This window comes from Ictalurus furcatus, chromosome 6 (genome assembly GCF_023375685.1).
Source record: "Ictalurus furcatus strain D&B chromosome 6, Billie_1.0, whole genome shotgun sequence".
NCBI lineage: Eukaryota > Metazoa > Chordata > Actinopteri > Siluriformes > Ictaluridae > Ictalurus > Ictalurus furcatus.
Window position 1 is genome coordinate 28,308,018 of NC_071260.1, and position 22,576 is coordinate 28,330,593.

General features: G+C 39.5%; 1 protein-coding gene across 1 annotated transcript in view; it reads right to left on the minus strand.

The window, feature by feature from the left end:
* The window catches only part of LOC128609088 (activin receptor type-1C), a 42,590-nt gene extending 20,593 nt beyond the window's left edge, over window positions 1-21,997 (minus strand). Inside the window, exons 1-2 of the mRNA XM_053627454.1 lie at window positions 19,605-21,997; window positions 12,198-12,428 (exon numbers count right to left, since the gene is read on the minus strand). Coding sequence (XP_053483429.1) covers window positions 12,198-12,428; window positions 19,605-19,671 — 298 coding nt within the window. The 5' untranslated portion in view covers window positions 19,672-21,997. The remainder of the gene's footprint in view (window positions 1-12,197; window positions 12,429-19,604) is intronic.
* Window positions 21,998-22,576: the final 579 nt, after the last annotated feature.

Below are 22,576 nucleotides of genomic sequence, written 5' to 3' on the forward strand. Positions count from 1 at the left end.
CAAACTGGAACTCTTCAATTTAATTGCAGAAATCTATTATTGAAATAGTTAAAACTTTAAAACTTAGAAATTAACTGAAATTCAACAGTGAGCTGGGCACTAAGCTCGGTATGTAGCTATTTCATTTTCAAGAATAACTGCTCTGTGTTCTGAGGAGATGACAGTGTTGATTGATAGCTGTATGAATCACCTGCACAACCTAAGTCATTTCAAAAGAATCCACCTTTCTTTGGGAAGTGTATTTCAGTTCTGTATTAGAAAATATTTTTAAAAAATCTAATGTCACAAAGCAGCTCTACAGGAATCTGTGTATATATATGAATATGAGAGAGAGAGAGAGAGAGAGAGAGAGAGAGAGAGAGAGAGAGAGCGAGAGAGCGAGTGATCCCTAATGAGCAAAACTTGAAGAATCCTTGAGACGAACCAGACTCAAAAGGGAACTCATTCTCATCTGTGTGACACCTGATAGTGGGATTATAAATCATTACTCTTCTGCAACTGTTATAAAGGCACAAAGTGCTAAGTGTGTTGAAAGGATGTTCAGTATGAGCGTATTGTGAATAAATGGCCTGGGATGAGCACAGGAAATAACTCAACTAACTATTACTTATCATATATACTATTTAGGGATGCACCGAATGTTCGGCAACCAAAATTATTCGGCCGAAAATAGCAAAAAAAAGCGAAAAAACAAAAAAAATAAGTGAAAAGGCCGGATAAATTTGACCGAACAATGACTTGATTGATGACGCGACCAAATAGCCTAGCAACCAGAGTGAGACGCGCGAATGTCACGACCTCCACTTCCGGCAGTGCGCTTGGAGAGATGAGAGGGCGCACGCGTGCACGAGCTACATGCACGAGTGGTCAGCAAGCGCATGCTCTTCGGATGTTCACAACCGTGGCATTGTTTACTGTGGATACGTGCGTTTGTTTTGTTTCCGTTACGAAATATTCTGTCACGTCGCGAGATGTAAGGGAGTAGAGTACGGAAGCAGGTGCAGGTAAAGACGTATTTATTTAAGGGCAGACAGACAAATCCAAATTGTAATCCAAAAAACATAGTCAAGACAGGTAAAGGGTCGGGCGATCGGCAAACAGGCATAAACGGGGCAAAGCAGGAATCAAAGTCGCGGTCACAGAAAACAGGGTCAAAACACAACAAGAAACATGAACTAGTACTATGGACTGGGAGCGGAAACACCAGCGGGGACTAAATGAACTAATCTATAGTTTAAACTAACTAAATCTATCAAGGAACATAACATTAGCAACGTATCTAACTATACTATATCTACTATAATACTCCGCGAGGTGTACAGGGACACGAGCGGTATATATCCCCAATATAATCAGCCGTATAGAACCCAATAGAACCATTTTCTGCACTCTTGTCGATGCACTTTTTAATGCACTTTTTTGTTGCAGGCTTCAGAGTGTTCCATTCTTTCAGCAGTCAGTTATAGGCCTAACATCGGCTATTCAAGGGGGGCTCAAAGATGACCACATAAAATATTTTTATTTTACTCATTTATTTATTTAAGGTTATATTGTGCCTTGTTGGTAGCCTATGCCTGCTGGAATAAAAAAAAAATGTTAAGTGTTAAATAAATATTTTGAAATTGTAGTTTTTGTAATTGATTTTTTTCTTTGAAAAGCAAGACAAAATAGTAAAAAGCTAATTTTGACTATTTAATTTATGCAATGGTGAAAAAAATGGCAAAATAAATGGAAAAAACACGAAAAAACGTGTTTGGTATTCGGCCTTCAGCCAAGTTTTTCATTCTATTTGGCTTTGGCCAAGAATTTCCATTTCGGGGCATCCCTAATATTATTATATATTATTTTAAAAAATAAAATAAAATAACTATAGAGCCATACAGCACATGCAACCATTCAGACAATTCTAGACCCGTGTCTCTCAAAGAGGGTTTTAGTACCCCAGGGGCTCCATTCATACATTTAATTAGTTTATATATATATATTGTAGTTATTCTTTAAGTACTACTTTAACTACTAGTCCAAGCTCTTGTCATATCAAAACTGGACTACTGCAACGCACTACTCTCGGACCTTCCAGCCAGCTCTATCAAACCCCTTCAGATGATTCAGAATGTAGCAGCACGTCTCATCTTCAACCAGCCCAAAAGGAAATATGTCACAACTCTCTTCATCTCCCTCCACTGGCTTCCCGTAGTCGCCCGTATCAAATCCAAGGCCTTGATGCGCACGTACAAGACCTTGTCTGGATCAGCACCCCCTTACCTCAACACTCTACTTAAGGCTTACATTCCCTCACACAATATGCCATCGATTAACGACCGATGCTTACTAGTGCCTACTCAGCGTGGCTCAAGGTCCCTTTCCAGAACCTTCAAACTAACTGTCCCTCAGTGATGGAAAGAACTTCCAACCTCAATCCAGACAGCAGAATCTGTCACTAGCTTCAAAAAACAGCTAAAGACCCACCTCTTCCGTGAACACCTAACTAACCCCTAAAACGCCAACCCCACATTATCCTTTAAAAAAAACAAAAACAAAACACTACTCTCTCTCCTACACCTCTAGTCTGTGCACTTTGCTTTTCTAGAACTGAATTAAAGATCTTGTATAGTAGCACTACTTGTATTGTTCTCTGCTTGATATACCGCTCTGCTTGTATTTCCTCAGTTGTAAGTTGCTTTGGATAAAAGCGTCTGCTAAATGAATAAATGTAAATGTAAATGTAAAGTATAGATCTAAGCCTAATGACCTGGTCCCTTAAATTTAATAGGTTTACTACTACTACTACTACTATCACTGCTACTATTACTACTACTACTACTACTACTACTACTATTACTACTACTATTACTACTACTATTACTATTACTACTACTACTACTATTACTACTACTACTACTACTACTATTACTACTACTACTACTACTATTACTACTGCTATTACTACTGCTATTACTACTACTATCACTGCTACTAATACTACTACTATTACTACTACTACTATTACTATTACTACTACTACTATCACTACTACTATTACTACTACTACTACTACTAAACTATACCTGCAATCTGCACTGTGTTGAGTAGGCAAAAAATAACACCACTTATTTGTATCTGTATTTGTATCTGTTTGGAACACGTTATCTGTTCATACCTAATAGAGTATATTTTATTCAGTTACATCCGAAATAAACAGAAACAAAGAGTAAGCATTTGTTTATTATTTACATTTAAATTAATCTGTGGAAAATGCTGTTAATCATATAAAAATGTCTCAAATCCGTCTTTGAATTGTAACTGGTAAGAATGTCATGAATTAAAAGCTCTAATGGTTCCACTACAGAAATATAAAAAGGTACACACTGTATTTTCATAATGTGAATATTATTTTAATGCTTGGATTGTACATATTACAGGGTCAGTGACATCTTGACACTGAAAGGGTTCCCTTATTATAAAACATTTGGGAAACTCAGGACCAAAACTACAAACGCACAGAACATGTAGGACGTCTGAGTAAATGTTGAATGGTCTGCCCTTATATAGTGCTTTTTTAACCTTAGCAGTTCTACAAAGCGCTTTACACTGTTTCTCATTCAGCCATTCAAACACTGTTGGCTGTAGAGATGCCATACAAGGCGCTAGCTTGCCATCGGGAGCGACTTGGGGGTCGGTGTCTTGCCCAAGGACACTTCGGGCCGGGAATCGAACCGTCAACCCAACAGAGCAAACAGAGTTTAATAACAAGTCTGCATTTCAGCACTGCAGTGTGTCAGGAGTAAGAGTCGTTGATCTAAACTGTCTCCTAGTGTGTGTCTCCACTCCCAGAGGGCCGCAGTCTTGCTGCATCTGTACAGGGTCACGACATAAAGTAGAGCTCAGTGTTTCAACACACGTTTCCCTCCCCTTTTCTCTGAAACCCGGGGTTCATCAACGCAATACAAGATGCAACAACTTCAAAAACACTTCAGAGGAAAGCAGACATCATTACTGAAGAAGAAGAAACATGTTCTGTCTGTAAACACTTGTTTTTGAGGATTTTATCAGACTGAGGGAAAGATATTTTAAATAACAACCGGGTGCTGAAAGCATATACAGTCTAGGGGAAAAAGTTTGCATTCCCTTTGAATGAAAAAAGAAAAATGAATCTCTATTTTACAATTTATCTAAAGTTTCGCAGCGACTCTCAGTCTCCAAACCTGACATCTCACAGATATGTCAAGAAGAAAGGGCAAAGATTGGGCAAACAATCTGACAACGTTAGAACAGAAATGTCAGGAAGCAATAACTGTGATGACGCAAAGCAATGCTCCGAGAATACAAAAGAGTTTGGAAGCAGTTATGGAGTCACACAAGGGTGATCACATTCAGAAAGGGAACTGCAAACTTTTTAATTGATATTCTGATTTGATATTCTAACACATGAAATGCCTAGCGGCTTTGTCCTAAACTTTGGTAGACAAACTTTTGCACTTGATATATATAGACATATATAGATATATTTAATGCATATATAGATTATAATATAAGGATCAAATATCTGAGTCAACTACCTAACTACCTATTACCTACCTTTTTATGTAATTACTTTATTATATGTTATTTATTAACATATAATATGAACATATTTATTATGAACATGTCATGAGTCAATAATTTGCATTATTGACCAGTTCCTCCAGGATTCTATGATCACAGAAATGAACGGAAAATCAAGCAAACACTGCAATATTTTGAGGAGCCTGAAATTTTTCAAAATTACTGCAGATTTGGTCCAAGACGCATCATGTGACATCATCACGACGCGCATTCGGCCAAAGCTTTCTTCGATTCACATGTGTCAAACATGAGTACAGCTAAAAGGTCTAATTTACCAACAAACATCACTATGAAAGACAAACAATTTTGTGCAATTGCAATTTCGCCAATTCAAGTAGTTTTCCACAAACTAAGCACAAAAATCTCCCCAAGTTGCATCGCAAGTTTTGAAAAATGTCGCAGCATTTTCTAGGATTGTAACGGCTGGATGTTTTGGATAGATGCATTGATTTAACAGCCAATGACTGAAATGAATTGAGTCAACGATCATAAACTGATTATTACTGATTATACAGATGACCGGTTTGTAAAAAATCATTCACATTTTTAAAAAATTTTTATATTGCTGTGTAAAGAATTTAATAGGCTAGCAAAGTGAATTGCCCATAATGCTTATACCTTAAAAATGTCCTTCTCTGATGTCACTATCATTTGCTCTTCGATTTTAAACCTGATTGGACCTGATTAACTTGATTAAATCATATCCTATCAGATTCAGGGGTACAGCAAAACATCGAAGAGTTTTACTGATTAGTAAAACAAAGTAGCAATGTTTTGTTTTGTATCTCTTGGAATTCATTAGTATTGTCAATATCAAATCGCTGTCTTAAGAATTGAAATCACATTGTACTGTATCATGTGGAAGCCTGAAGTTTACACCCATCTCATTTACATGTTCCACTGACAGAACACAATAGGCTCGAGCTGACGTCATATGGACTACTTGTTTTTTTTGAGTTAGTGCGGTTCCGATGGAATCCATTCCATCCATCCATCCATTTTCTGTACCGCTTATCCTACACGGGGTCATGGGGAACTCCGGGCACAAGTCAGGGGACACCCTGAATGGGTTAACAACCCATCACAGGGCACAATCAAATACACCTTCACACACTACAGACAATCTGGAAATCCTAATAAACCTACAAGGAGGAAACGGGAGAACCCAGACGAAACGCCCTCCGCACACAAAGGGCAGAGGTGCGGTAAAAATTCGAACCCCTAACCCCAGAGGTGTGAGGCAAACGTGCTATTAGAATCCATTCTATTCAAGAAAACTACTAACTAGAACTCACTATTAAATATAATAACTTTGATAATGGTGGGTTGTTATTTCCTCTGCTGTAATTAAATAAATAAAAAAATCACAGATCTGATGGTTATGCTTCATGGACCCCAGGGTAGCTAGACCCCAATTTAAGAATCATGGAGCTAGAGAAGGTTTTATCTCCATCCAGATATAGTTCCCATTTATCATTATGCCATCAAATAGCTAGAAATACATCTCTGAAATAAGTATTTGTCTAAAAGTGGAATGAAGAGTCACAAAGGAGTATGTTTTCTAACTAAACTATTACCCAACCGTACACTGCTAAATCACTGAAATAAGCAAAGAGAAAAATGTTGAGGGAAAGGCGTTTATTTAACATTCATGTGTGTTCCATATTGAACTCATCACTCTGCCTGGACGTTTTTCTACTATTTTGTATTCATGACTTCAAGACTACAGATGCAGTTAAATTAATTGCTTCCACACCCACACGAAAACCCATCAGCCTCTGTCAACCTGCTCAAGAGTTTCAGCATGGCAATGTCATTGATTGATTTGCAAGCATAAGTCAAGTAAAAACATACTACTGCCCATCAGGGCTTCCCGCTGCTGGACAGTCTGGTTGCAGCTCCTTCTTCCTGTACTGTGTAGGCAGACCAACTGCAAAAATTGTTTCAGGCATCCACTCCAAAAGGATCATGGACATTTCCCCTGAAATCGCAACATTGCGTACTCTCTCTTAACCTGTATGAGTTTTTTATTTATTTAATTTCATTTTAACGACTTTTCTTCCTCTCTCTCTCTCCCAAAGTGCCATTCGGGCCCTTTTATGCATCAGTACACAATCCATGGTAACAATAACCATGGTAACAGACAGTACAGTCCTGATGCAGTGACGAGCTGCCAAATAGAGAGTCAAGCTTTTCAGTCACGCCTGCCGGTCACCCATGAACTAAAATCTATTATAGCAGAACTGGATGGCTGAACAGGTTTATTCAGGGATTTCACACTTTCAGTCACAGCTGCCCAGAGGATGCATGCTCATTAGAGAAAGAACATTCCCCAAAAATAGCAATAGCAACAGGTTTTATATGCTCACTGGTCACAAATAGATCTTGCCTCCCAATAAAAAATAGAATCTGACTCAAGGACTTACACTAGGGCCAAAACTTAGTTGGTTAATGAAATTGATTTAATTTTCTTTTAAAAGCTACTGTGAAAAAAAAAAAATCAGAAATATAACAAAGGCATAACATGCAACAACACTTGCAGATAATACCTTTCATAATATCAATCTAAGAAAGAGGCATCAGGTTCTAGTTGTTGACTGTGTGTTACCATTACCAATAGACTTTTAAATATTTATTTTCTGAAATAAAAAAAGAAATAAAAGAAGTGGTAGCACCTATGTGACAAATAATTAGTCAGATTTAGTTCTCTTCGGTGTTTCATATTATGTCCACCAAAGTTGTGTGCTCTTCACATGGCAGTACTTTGTCCTAGTGAACTGCGACAACGACAGCTTTCTCATATGTAACTCAGGTTCTACTATTGAGTGGAGAATCGCCAGGCCAGTTTTCTTTGGAGCTACTAACATATTCCCATTGCTCATTTCCTTGCCAAGAACCAATTGTAGTAACCAAAAGTTGTCTTCTTATGACAGTGACTATGACCTCACATGGGTCAGTCCCCTTTTTATGTTACACTCATCTTCTAGCCATTCTTGTCAACTCTTGTCATAGAAGCACATAAACAGCTGGGCAGTGTAGGCACCCGCTTCCATCATATTCAAGAGCCGTCACTGGATACAGGCCTGACCTGGGCATATTCTCATCTGCAAGAGTAGATAGGTTCATAGGTCTATTAATATATAACATAGTGTCAACATGTTTGGCAGGAATGTTGGGTATAGTCACAGCATGACATATTTGAACTCTGGTCACTAACACAGACACTGTATGCTGACTGATAATGCAACCGACTAGCGTATTTGAAAAGAACCTGGCCAGGCACTCTGAGTCGCTATTTCCTGCTGCTGTGGTAGGGACTGCACTTCAGTAAGTGTAGCAAGTTTGACGCAAAACCCTGGGTTTGGTGGTGGATGGAAACGTGGTGTAGGTAACTATAAATTTTCAGATATGATTCCAAGATGCCTTGGCACTTTCTATGAATCATGTCGTGGAAGCATGGTCACACTCTGATTGGACCCAAATAGATTATTGATCTGGGCTTGTGACGCGGTACCAACGTGACCCGTGCTGTGTCCTGGGTAACTCCATGGATCCATTGTTGCAGCTTCTGAAACCCAAATTTGTGGGAATAGTGTGTTGGCTAGGTACACAATGTGGCCAAAAGTTTGTGGACACCTGACCATCACACCTACATGTGCTTGCTGAACATCCCATTCCAGATTTAGTCTCCAGTTCCTGAGGTCAGGGCTCTATGCAGGACACCAACATTCTTCCACTCCAACCTTGTCTTCATGGAGCTCGCTTTGTACACAGGGGCATTGTCATGCTGGAACAAGTTCGGGCTTCTTAGTTCCGGTGAAGGGAAATTGTAACGCTACAGCACACAAAGACATCATACAGTTGTGTGCTTCAAACTTTGTAGCAACAGTTTTGGAGACGAACCACATATGGCTGTAATGGTCTGGTGTGCATAAACTTTTGCACATATAGGTCATTTCAATTGCAAGCAACACAGTCTTTTTGAGCGAGTTACCAACAGTGAACTGATCTATTAGTTTGCACCTGCAGCTATGGGAAGCTACAAAGCACTTCTTTAAGCTCCTCTGCATAAGAACATCTGCCAAATGCTGTAAATGTATCTTCACATTATATAAATTTAACTTAAAGCCAAACAGAAAATGTTTTCTGAATTGAGATACTGAAATGAATCAAGCTACATAATCTAACATTCATTCAGAACAAAGAGTTTAATCCTGGTGCTTATCTGAAAAGCGGGAACGTTTCAGATAAAGTCAACATTCATTTACACAGAAGAGGCAGTAAATTATCTCCAAACACTGTCTCATGGGGCTATTTAAAGGCAATTTTAGCTTCCAGTTTTAGGCTTTCTTACTGGCACACCAATTAACATGACAAATTTTCATCCAAGAGTTGTGAGGAGATAAATAGAGCAAGAAGATAAAAAGGACTTGATGGTATTAGAACTAAACCACCAAATTCAGTTCAAACATTCAAACAGATCACTAATCACAAGGTTGATACTGTCTGTCCCTCCAGCTTAGCTTTTATCAAAACTGCTTTCACTCTTAAACACGTTCGAAGAGGGAAAAAAATCCACACACTTTCTGAGAAACTTCTGACTTTAAGTCCAACAAACATTTTGTTGCTAAACATCCAGGTGCAACATCTTTGGGGACACGGGAGCTTAGTGGTTAGCATGCAACCTCGCACTTCCGGGGACGGGGGTTCGATTCCCGACTCCATCGTGTGTGCGTAGAGTTTGCATATTCTCCTCGTGCTTCAGGGGTTTCCTCATCCAGTCCAAAGAAATATATAGTAGGCTGATCAGCATCTCTTATCCATAGTGTGGGAGTGTGTGTGCGATTGTGCACTGCAATGAGTTGGCACTCTGCCCAGTGTGTCGCCTGTTTTGTGCCCCGAATCCTCTTGGATAGCCTCAAAGCTCCCACGTGACCTTATGTAGTATAAGCGGTACAGAAAATGGATGGATGGATGGATGGGTTAAATCTTCCACATTATTTTAAATCTTGTAGTGTAACCCTTACATTTCTCACATTAGACCATCACTCAAGAAGCATTTCAGGGAAAATTGCGGACACGTCCTAGCAAGACTACCTTACTTAAAAACGTGTAGCGACTGACCCAATGATATCCATATGTCTCATTTACAACACATGAAAAGCTTTTTAAATGTTTGGAAATCCTGCAACATTGTGCAAGTTCACAGTGCCCAGTATTTTTAGAGGCATGTGCCACTACACTGACATGTGTTCACTGAGAACGCAATGTCATGATCTCATCATCTGTAGTATAATATCCGAGTTCACCCTGAGAAAATGAAGTGCATGACAAAGTTTCAAGCTTAGCAGCTCACGAATCCAAACTGTAATAAATCAAAGTGATCACCTGTAGTGCACTAACCCTGTAAGCCATAAAGTCAGGGCATTCGATCTGCATACAAACATTACGGTGAAAACAAAATAAAATGGGCAAACACAAATACTAATATATTGTAGTATATTATAATGCTTGTTCATATTCTGTGCTGTGCTGATCACTCTGATATTTCACAGTTTAATAACTGTAATCCACACCAGGTGAGAATTTTGCATTATTCCAAATTCAATAGCAATAAATCACAACCAACACACAATTTATAATCAAGACCACAGAAGTAAATAATGCCCTCACGCGGTCCTGTCTTTCACTGTCTCCAACAGTTTATGACTGTGTTAAGAAACCATTAATCCCATACCTACAAATAAAATCTAACACTGAGCACATCTCAACAACAGTTTCAGGTATATATTTGACTAACTTTTTCCAAAACAATGTCCTTTTTACACACTATAGGCAGCTCTAATCACTCTGTGATTAAAGTCTGCATAAGGAGAAGTTTGAACTAGATGTTCTAGTGCATTATCGTCAGCCTGTCTTCCATCAGCAGAGTGTGTCTGCAAAGCCAGTGCTCAGTTTGAGTTTCACACCTCCCATTAGACCATAGTGAAGTATTAATATCTCTCAGCTGGGAGATAACACTGCCTGTGTGCACGTAACCCTGCCAGGATATTATACCACAGCTCAGCATGAGAGGATCAACGTCTTACTTGTTTGCCAGGGGTCGGAATTTGAGATCACACATGCATACAAAAAGACTTGCCTTTTATTTCAAATCACGTCTTTCGTTCGTTAGATTGAGAGAGAATTAGACAACACGCTAACGAGCACGATCATGATTTATTCATCTTCAGAAACCACTTTATCCTGGACAGGGTCCTGACGGATCTGAAGCTGACGCTGGGAACACTGTGAGGTGGGGATACATCACGGATGGGACGCCGGTACATCACAGGGCAGGGCACCACACACTCACACACACACTCTCACACACTCACACACACTCACACACACTCACTCTCACTCAGACTCTCACACACTCTCACACTCTCTCACACACTCTCACACACACACTCTCTCACACTCTTTCACACTCTCTCACACACACTCATACACACTCATACACACTCAGTCACCAGTGCATTCCTTCTTTTTAAGAATGTACCAAATTGTTGATTTATCCTACTCTCCTACTGAGAGTCCCGATGAACAGCTACCAAATGCAAATTCAACCCCAGACCTTTTATCTCCTTAATTTGTCAAGAAATAATGAGTAAACAGGCCCCACCTGACCATGAAACTGCTTATTAGTCAATTGTCCAATTCCTTTTGATCCTGTGAAAATGGAAGCAGTACATAAACATGCCTGTAATTCCTAAAGGGTTCATGAAATATATTTGTTAAAACCTTGAGTTAAAGCTGAAAGTCTACAGTTCAACCACATCTCGATTGTTTCGTTTGAAATCCAGTGTGGTGGTGTACAGAGGCAAAATAACCATAATTGTGACACTGTCCAAACTCTCATGGACCTGACTGCACAAGTTGGATATGTAGCAACTACACTAACTGGACCTTTTATCAGGTAGACTTACTTTTCTAGGTATTGAGTGATTCCATACATAGAAAAGTTAGCCCATGAGACTGCACCATAAAAATGTTCTTGCTTTAGACAGTGAGTCAGAAGTACTCCATGCAATAATAGAGCATCAGGATGAATCAGACATAGTTCATTAATTCACACACACACACACACACACACACACACACACACACACACAGACAGACACACAGACACAGTTTCTGTTAATTGTCCTCTACCACAATACTGCTGTGCCTGAAACACTCATACCAGAACCACACACACCCGTGTAAAGACATCAGTGTCATTTCTACCACAAGAATAATAGAACAATTCACCAATCAAATAATATCTGCTCAGTGCTGGAATGTTTCCATTAAATGATGGGGTAGAGGAAGCTGACAAACTGTGCAGTAATAACAGATGTACTATACTGAGTAACCTCTCTGGTAGGTTTACCTGATATTCTGGCAAATCAGTGTGTGTGTGTGTGTGTGTGTGTAGTTAGTCCAGTAGTATTTGTTCTTCTGGGAGACCAGGGCTTAAAAGGTACTACAGTAATTCTTCACTTATAGTATATTAATCATATAATCCCTCAGAGGAAAGCTGAACAGAATAAAAGAAGGCACGGTACCTGTGCGCAAGTGAAGTGTTTCGTTGTTGCAGAAATCAGTAAAGCAGCAGTTGCGTTTTGACACATCTTTGGAACTGTAGCAGAACACCTGTCCCTTCAGCTCACTGGGGGACAGGCAGGACTTTACAGCCTCCTCCTTCCCATTGATGAGCATCACCGAGTTCCAGCATGCGCCCTCAGCCTCCGTCTCACACGTGTAATTCGCACACAGCTGACACACACACTTAAGTGCTGGAAACACACAGAGAAAAATAACTGATTGTTACGACTATTCCTGAACACTAAAACCATTGAGAGAATAAGGTCATTTTAAAAAATATATAATAATATAATGTCTCTCTTTTGAGAAACATTGCATTCGGAACTTTCTCACATCTTATGCCATTCTTTTAAACCAGTTACTGGTTAAAAAAAAAATAAATAAAAAAATTTAAAAAAGCCTTGGAGTTTGAAAATGTACAGAAGCATGTAAAACGTTCATGCAAATTAACACAACTGACTTGATTTTCCAAAAAATATTACAGCACTGAAAATATCACAAGGCCCTCTAATGTCACATGGGGTCTGATAGGATCTGCAAGTTTGGAGCTCATTTTTAAGCCCATTTCACACCAAATGCCAATAGCACTGCAACCAATATGCTTTTTTTATAGCCTTTACACCAGACCCTGGCAAAAGGGTGGCAAGAATAAGAATTTTGGGCCTTAAAATTAGGTCACTGGTCAAAAATGTTTTCAAGAATTCCTGCTTTATTGTCATCTTCAGAGTTCATAATATTGAAATACTATTTGTTGCTTGGCTTCCATTTTTCATTCGGTTTGATTAAGAGTCAAAACAACTTTCTCTGCTGTTTGAGAACTTAACCTTCTTTAATTCTTCAGTCCAATGGTTTATACCAAGTTATACCAAATAAGCTTCACTCAAAACATGGAGGACAAACAAACTGAAGGCGAATCAGTATCAGAATGTGAACCAGAATGATGCTTTAATGGCCACGTACTCTAGTGTCTGCAAGAAACCTGACTTGGGTATTAAGGTCTCATTGTGCTTATAGACATTACAATAAGATAAAGATAAGGGCACTATATAAGGACAGTACTAGTCATATAACACATACAGAAGTGGATACTATATACACTATATGGCCAAAAGTTTGTGGACACCTGACCATCACACTCATATGTGCTTGTTGAACACCCTATTCCAGATTTAGTCCCCCTTTACAGTTATATACAATATACAATAATAACCTCCATTCCTCTGGGAAGGCTTTCGACTAGATTTTGGAGCGTGGCTATGGTGTTCAGTGAGGCTGAGGTCAGGGCCACTCATGTTCTTAAAAATCAACCATAGCAAACCATGTATTCATGGACCTCACGTTGTGCACAGGTGCACTGTCATGCTGGAACCTGGTTGGGTCCTTTAATTTCCGGGGAGAAAAAGGGAAATCTTAATGCTACAGCATATAAAGACTTTCTATACAATTGTGTGCTTAGAACTTGACTTTGAACATAAAATGCAGTGCTGATGGTGACCATCATCAGGTTTGTAAAGGACTTAGGTGTTCATGAGTGTAACTGCATGTGCAAGTAAGCTATTTCCATGTCTGACACACATTTATCTGAAGCACCTTCTGGAAGTAAGGAATTAAATATGTGGTGTAACGACTGCACAATGATTTTTTTTTTTTTTTTCCACATGCTTCCTGGATCTGGAGGAGAACAGGCACTTAAGTGAAGGCAGGTTTCTTCCAATGAACCTTTCTACAGACCCAACAATACTTTGCAGTCTGTCCAGCTCATTACTGGTTGTAATGAAAACCCAGACTGTTACTGAGGTGATGAGGACAGGCTCTGTAGTAGTTTGAACCTCCTTATCTATCACAGGAAGTACATTCTCTGCTGGACCTTCTTGACAATGCAGTAATTCCTGGCTTCACATTTCAGGTCCCAAAAGTAATAGTAAAAAATAATAGTTCTTGGAAACTTGAAGGGTTCCACAGCCATCGCAGTCTCGTACAGTATGATAAAGGAAGGCAGTGGTTGGGGTCCTGGAGCTCAATGCAGTAATCCTGAAAGCCACTGTCCGCTCCAAGGTTTTGAGCATGTTCAGCTCCAGGTTGCTGTGCACCAGAGGACCAGCTATTTAACTTCCTGCCTGTATGCAGAATAGTCACAATCCTTGTTGAGACTAATGATTGTTGTGTTGTCTGCAAAAGTTCAACAGAAGGGTCATTGGAGATACAGTTATTATTGTAGTGGAAGAGCAATGGGGAAAGCACATATCTCTGTGGTGCACCACTAATAATAGTCAGGGTTCCAGATGTGAGTTACCTCAGCCTTATCTGCTGCCTTCACCAGTCAGAAAGCTGCAGATCCAGTTACAGGTGGAGGTAGGTATGCTGGGAATGGAGAAAATCCTAAATAACTCTATTAAATGTCAAACTGAAGTCCACAAATGGGACCCTAGAAGAGATCCCCTGGCAGTCCAAAAAGAAAAATACCTTCCATTGTCCTCATGTCGCTCCCCAACTAATAGCTAGATATAGACACATAGAGATGGGTATAATCTACTTAACTTCTATGGCTGTTAGCCATCTTGTGGCCACTAGCTGAGAGAGTTGTGCTTTTTCAGGTTACGCAACAGGATCCAGGACTTTAGACTGCAAGTAAATCTGGGTAAGGCTGCTTAGCCTAACACCGTGCTAATCTCAAACTGCCCCACTCGCACCTGTCCTGGTAAAAAAAAAGTTGAACTCTCCTGTTTCAAAGAACAATCCAGAAAACAGATTCTATGCCACTGAAGAAGATAAATTCCATTCACCCATTGGCCAAGATCTGCCTACTTCTGAAGAAAGAAGCAATATGGCTGACATTTCACATGAGCAACTACAGACCTTTTCCCCATAGCCCGTCAGCAAACATCTGTGATTATCTTGTTTACTCACCAATAAGTGCTTCATAGAAAACTCTAAGAAATTTTAAAGATGGGAGTCTGTGAAAATTTTTCAGTCCAGTGACTGTAGCTTGCTTCGAAACAGATCACTGTGTCTACATGGAACTGGGCAGAACCAATCAGATTATAACCTTCAAGATCCTGAACCTTGTGGCCAGAAAAGTATATCAGAAAGATATCAGATGCTCCATGGCCCATGAGTAATGACTGACACGAACAATTTGCCTAGCTAGAATGTAGCATTTAAATCTTTCTTATTGACCGCGTAAAGGCACAGAAACAAGGGAAATGGGACAAAGCTGTACATAATAGGTACATTTTCCCAAATATGTTGGTACCTTCCAAAGAATAGACTTGGTACAACTAAGACTACACTTATCACAACCACAAACTGAATTTCCATGTGTTCCATCACAGGAATGGCTACACCGCATCACAACTTGTGAATTCTCATCTGTCAGAAAGTGAGTCTTACAGATGTGGGTCCACTTGTCCCGTTAAAAGTAAGAGTCACTGCAAATCAATACAAAGTTCTTCTGACCTTTATCCTATAATGTAACATTTCTATCCTGACAGGATCGGTAATTTCCAGGATTGTATTCAAGAAACCCCCATAGTAAACCATAGAACGTAGCATGTAAACACTCTGCCCAATAAACAAACGTGTTTATTTATAACAATTCCTTCCCGGTTTATTTTCCTTATTTAGTGCCGTTATATTACAATTCAGTTGTAGAATCTGTCCTTTAAATGAACTCGTTCCTGTTGGGAAAGAACAGACATATGAAAACAATGTGCTTCATGGAATAAGGTATTGAAATAGTAACAGCAGCATAAAAAATCACACAGGATAGATATTAAAAGAGCAACATTTCAGGCCAAGCAAAATCCTTCAAATTCTGAAAAGATTGTTTTCCCCCGTCTGAAGTGATTTTCTCTTGCGCACTGTAGAAACCAGGACTTCTTCAGTTAAAGAAAACCCTGACTACACTTCCATCCACATAAAAATGATTTTTTTTTTCCCTTGCTGCATTTTTCAAATGGCTCTTCCACCCCTTCATGGTCGCATAAGCATATTTAAACCCAGAAGGAAGTGACAGTGAAATTTCCAGCATTTGTTTTAGCTAGTTTTTCTCTAAACTTCTTTCAGCTGCATGAGCCAAAAAAAAAAAAAAAAAAAAAAAGCATTGTTGTCCTCAAAGTCCATGCTAATATCCTCCTCTGGACACACTCAAAGACAAGGTGAGAAGTAGAATCACCTCACAAGGTTGAACACACTTCACAAAACAGTTAAGCGACAAGTCAGTGGATTTTTAGATACATTTTTATGTTAGTACACTATTCAGTTATGTACACACTGTCAGATGTAGTTAGCACATTGGTCACATCCTAGGTAAATAGTTAATAACTGTTCAAAATCAGTCCCATGCACAATATTTCAGCAGTGGGCAAGAACAATCATTCACTGGCTATTGTTTACTATAATTAGATGTATTTTTTGCTCAATTACTTCATAAATTATAAGCACCAGTAATGGCACAATGGTAAAGGTTTCCTGAGCAGAAAGTCATGAGTTCAAATCCAAACACTGCCACTGTTGGACCCTAGTGCAAAGCTCTTAACTCCTCGACTTGTCAGATGTAGTTCATGTCCCTGTTCTAACTGGCTTTGGATAAAAGTGTTAATGTACAAAGTTTCTTTTCATTTATTCATCATAAGTAACTCGGTCCTGGTCAGTGTCGAAGTGGATCTCGAATGCGAAATGGGAATACACCCTGAATGGGATGCCTATCCATCACAGAGCACCATGCACACACACATTCACCCATTGCGGCAATTTAGCGTAGCCATGAGAAGCGGGAAATAACTAGAGAGCCTAGAGAGAACAGGTACAGAACCTCCACAGACAGTAACCCAAGTTTAGGATCAAACAGAGGACCCAGGAGCAGCAATGTTACCAAACGTGTCACCGTGCCACCATGCTTTGTGATCAACTGATGGAAAAGGTTTTCAGAGCGTGTATACTTTAATAGCTGAATCTTGACTTGTACTCTGTCTCATGTTGGATAAACGTGAAAAAGAATTATAAGGTATCTATGGGAATCAAAAGTAGAATTTCAAGGTTTCTAAGAGTACACACAAAAACACGCCAGGGCCACTTAAGGCCACTCGAACACAACATTAAAAAAATGTTCTCCTGGGAATATTTCTAGGACTGCCAGTTGCAGCAATACCTTTTGCAATAACCCTTGGTAGGTTTGAGTTCAGCTTGAGAAAGAAAAGCTTCAGGGACAACTGCAGATTTGATAAAGTATTCTTGACAACGGGCATTTACGACAGAGCACAAGAACTCCTCGTTCATTCAGCAAAATAATTAAATCATGCCCAAAATGTTGCACATGTCTAGCTATGTTAATATCTAATCTATTATACTGTTTCCATTTCCAGCCCCATCATCTTGAGTTTAAGGTACATCAATTACTTCAATAAAATAAGCCTATCTTCATTTTATAAAACAGTGAAAAAATTGGGTCTGTCCTGAATAAAGAGATGTCTTAATGCAAGAACTAACACTGACTATTAGTGCAAAATGTCTGTTTTCTGGAAAACAAATTATTTAAAAGCTTAAAAAAAAAAAAAAAAAAAAAATACAAATGTTTTACCAGAGGTAAAAAATCTTTTAAAATCGCTCATTGTAGCTTTAAATCTGGAAGACGAATATAAGACCAGTGACAAGTCTTTCGAGACATCACAGTAAACTATGGATCAGCAGAAGGAATCCTTAAGAATGAAGAGACACAGTAAAAGCCAGAGACAATACGGGACTTGACCATAAGGAGGCATTTTTCTCCAAAACATCAACCACTGAAACACTGCGTTTTTAAATACGCAGGATCAAATTCTAATAAAAATCACCTGCCCCTACCAATAGCAGATTCTATCTCAGAAAGAATCGGAGTGCAGATTAAAATGAAATGGAAATGAAACTAATTGAAGATTCAGTTATAGAAAGAAAAAAAAAACATAAAAACAAGCCATTAAGAAAAAGATGAACAAAGAAAATATATGACAGGAAAAAAAAATAAAGGACAAAAATTGATCGGAAATCTATTTAGTAAACACTGAGACAGTCTCCGGTGTTTCAGAGCTCCGAGCTTCAACAGCACCACAACCCCAAAACAAAGTAAAGTGTACAATGCGAATATAAACTTCACTACAAATCTCATTAAAAACTAGATTAGTAAAGGACAGGAGGTTACGTTTAGTCTCATTACACACACTTAACTCAGTGACGCGTAGGACATCAGTGCCACATTCAAAGCTTGTAAAGTAAAGCTACAAGATATGGACAATAGTAGCATGTGTGTATTTATAACATTTTTAGTTTTACAGTGCAGCTGAAAAATGTCTTACAACAAACTGGTGAATAAATAACTATCTATCTATCTATCTATCTATCTAATACAAGAACATTGCATTTTCCCAGCTTCTTTGCATGTTTATCTTCATAAGACCCTCATATGACAACAGTTCTTCCAGAATTCCTCCTGGATTAACACACTGTACAATTACCACTTAGCAGCAACATGATTTTGTACAGTTTCTTCAACCGGGAACAATTCTGGAAGAACTGTTCTCATATGAGGGACCTGTGAAGATAAACACACCAAGTCTCTGGGAGAAAATGCAATGTTCTCATACTGAGACAGTCCCCTGTCCCATGATAAACTACAAGGCACAAACGTGTTTGGATCTCAAGAAGTTGTTTGTTTGTTTGTTTATGTCACAATTGATCAATGCATTCATAGAAAAATTGTTTCATACACTCAGGATTAGACAGACATTACAGGCGACAGACAACAACAGTATGATATCAGTATTGCAAAAGCAAATTAACAAACGATTAATTGCATAGTCTTTTTGGTAAAGACAGGGGTTTTTTGTTGTTGTTGTTGTTGTTGTTTTCTCAAATAGTACTACACATTTTAATGTTTGAGCTGATCTAACACAGCATTTCAACCCCATGAGGTGTTCTCACTAAGTGATGAGTAGAGTCATGGCTATCAGAGCAGGGAAACACACACCACCGTGTAGAATACACTTCAGGGACACCTTCATGAGCCCTAGGACTGAGAGAAGCCTGCACTCAGATGGAGGTGTTAGAGACAGAAACTACACTTTATTCCTCGTTTAAACAGAAAATCCCATCCAGTTGTTCCGACTTCTCTCTGGTGCACAGACGCGTTGCAATATTGCGCGTGCGTTTATAAGTGCACAGGGTTCAGAGTCCTCTTGTAAATAAATAAATAAATAAATAAATAAATAAGGTATGAAGTTTTATGAGAGGTCAATCTGGTTCACACGGGGCATAAAAGCAATCCTCGGAACTCGCCAAAGTTATTCCTAGAAAGCAGTGCCTGTGAATTTCATGAACGGAGCGGATCTGCTTACCTGTGACGAGCGGCGCGAGCGTCACCGCGAGCAGCAGCGTCGCACACCTGAGACCGAAACAATCCATGTGCTACATCCGCGTTTCCTCTTCACACGCGCGCGCATGGGTCTGCTCGCAAGCCCGCTGCTTTTCCCTGCGACACTCGCATCGCACGATTTTCTTCTTCACTCCGCGCCGTTACTGCACTCTTAACCGCGGTGAAGAAAACGGAGCGCTCGGATAAAAGGTCGAGGGGGTAATCCGCTCCGCCCCGCCTCCGGCCCACACCGGAATATAAACCGATTAGAGCGCGAGCCTACCGACAGAGCGCACGCACTCGCACCCGCACCCTGGACTGCATTTATATACAAGTTATTGGCACTGGAAAAAAAAAAGCCTAGGCTAGAGTGGGGTCAGTTATAATGTACATCACCAATGTGATGTACATAGTTAAGATCACAAAGAAGCATAGTAGACAACATTAAAAGATATATTTATATATATATAGCTTTAACTTCCCATTACTCCCTTGAGTTTCTGGCCCTAACTGAGACCTGGATATCTCCACAGAACTCAGTTACACCGGCTGCTCTATCCTCTGCTTATGCTTTCTCTCACACTCCATGAGAAACTGGCAGGGGTGGTGGTACAGGTCTGCTGTTTTCTCGGAGATGGTGCTTCACACCTCTCTCCCTGTCTCATCTCAACATCTCATCTTACAGTTACCTCCCTGATCAACCTTCTCATCATCGTCATCTACCACCCTCCTGGTCCCCTAGGAGGCTTTGTTGAAGAAATGGACATGCTCCTCAGTATTTTCCCTACAGACAGCACCCCTTTTACAATCCTTGGAGACTTCAACCTCCCCTCTGACAAGCTTGAGTCCTCTTGCCTTCTCCCTCTTCGGCATTCCTTTCTTTAACATTCAACGGTTGCCCACCCACACACAAGGGAGGAAATGCCCTGGACCTGGTCTTCAGGCGCCCCTCTCTAGCTACAGACATCAATGCTACTCCACTCTACACCTCCAATCATCACATGGTATCCTTCACCATCACCCTCCCTATCCTGCCTAAAACCAGCTATAAATACTTCTCTCCTACCTGTCGAAACCTCCATTCTATCTCTCCTTCCTCCATAGCTTCCTGCACCCTATCATTCCTTCCAAACCCCGACTCGTTTTCCTCCCTACCATTGCCACAGACACTTTCCTCTCCTAACTTTCCTCATCCATAGATCTTCTGTGCCCTCTATCCTCTAAACCCAGGAAGATTTCTTACCCTGTCCAAATTTTCATCTGAAGTGACTTCTGCTAAGACTGCCTTCTACAAGGAAAAGCTGGAAACTTCTGCACAAGACCCTCGCAAGCGCCACAACATCTTTTCTTCACTACTCAACCCACCGGCTCCTCCTGCTCCATCCTCCCTGACTGCCAAAGACTTTGCCACCTTTTATAATGGGAAGATTGAAAAAACACCCATTTACCTGAAATCACTTATCATACCTCGCACTGTACCACGCTCCCTCCGATCCTCTAGCACAGCTAGACTGGTGTCACCATCTCTCAGGGTACAAGAAAGGCATGTATCAAGACTCTTCTAAGTTTTGGCACCTAGGTGGTGGAATGAACTTCCCCTAGATGTCCGAACAGCTGAGTCACTGGCGGCCTTAAAATGACACCTAAAGACATACCTCTTCCTAAAGTGCTTAAATTAGCACTTTTCATTAAAAAAAAAAAAAAACAAACAAAAAAAAAAACAACTTGTGTTGTCTGTGTTTTTCTTACTATGTTACCTCCCAACAGAGTTTTAAGACTGATGATATTCTTAGTCCGTGACCTAGTGAACCAGTATCGGGATGCATTTATTGATAGAGACTTCAAAGCACTTCTGTAAGTTGCTCTGGATAAGGGTGTCTCCCAAATGCCATAAATGTGAATGTAAATGATGGTAGCAGCAGAATGAATTCAGAATACAGAAACATTTTGTCTGCCAATTTACAGAGAAATGCATCCAATCTAATTGGGAGGAACTGTATCATGCAGCGTGACAATGATCCAAAAAGCACTGCCAACTCAACAAAGGACTTCATCGGGGGGGTTAAACAATAGAATTGGCCTTGCTGTTCTAAAACTTTCAAAGGGGACTGTTTGAAATACGCCAAAAAATATCATTTTGTGGTTTTCTTATAAATCAGTAGTATTTTTTTTTTTTTTTTGGACACATGATGCATGCATATGTCTGGTGACCATTCATAATAAACAAATAGTATTTTTAGGTTAGTATCAAAGAAAATGTACAATAAAACCAAAGGGCCAAAAATGTTACAGCCAACACCTTGAGTGTAGGGTCAATTGTAAAGGCTCAATTAGCCTGTAATTGCTTTAAATTACGCATATGTAAAATGGCTTCCGCAGGTCTCCTGCAGTTGTTTGGAGCGTCACTTGTGCATATCCTCAGAAATTAAAGAAAGCATTAATGTCTGTCACTGAATAAACAAACTAATGTCATTTCTTAAATCGTATACTTTATGTACTATTCTAGATTGTTATTGAGTACCAACACTGAGTGTTTGCATTAAAAAAAAAAAAAATCTCCCATGAAGCCTTAAAACCTTCTGGATTTTCTTGGTTAGTAGATCATTCTGAATCTAAGGTCAGAATTTTTTGTCTGAGATGCAGCTCATGACAACAATCATTCCAATGGCAGAACATATTAAAGAGTAAGAGAGCTTGAGTGTGTTTAATCTTCAACTCTGATTTGAGGAGACAATCCTAACTTTCCCAGTAGGAATTCTGAGTTGAGCAGTCATTTTTAAAAAATTTTTTTTTTGTTTTCCTAGATCAGAGGTAAGGAATCCATTTTCCAGTAAGTGGAATGTCTTGTTTTTTTAAATGTCTTGTATGGATAACGCTGATAACTGACCCCACACTGCCAACAATTGAAATCTAATATGCGACTTGGTTTGGTTTGCATACAAAATGAACAATTTG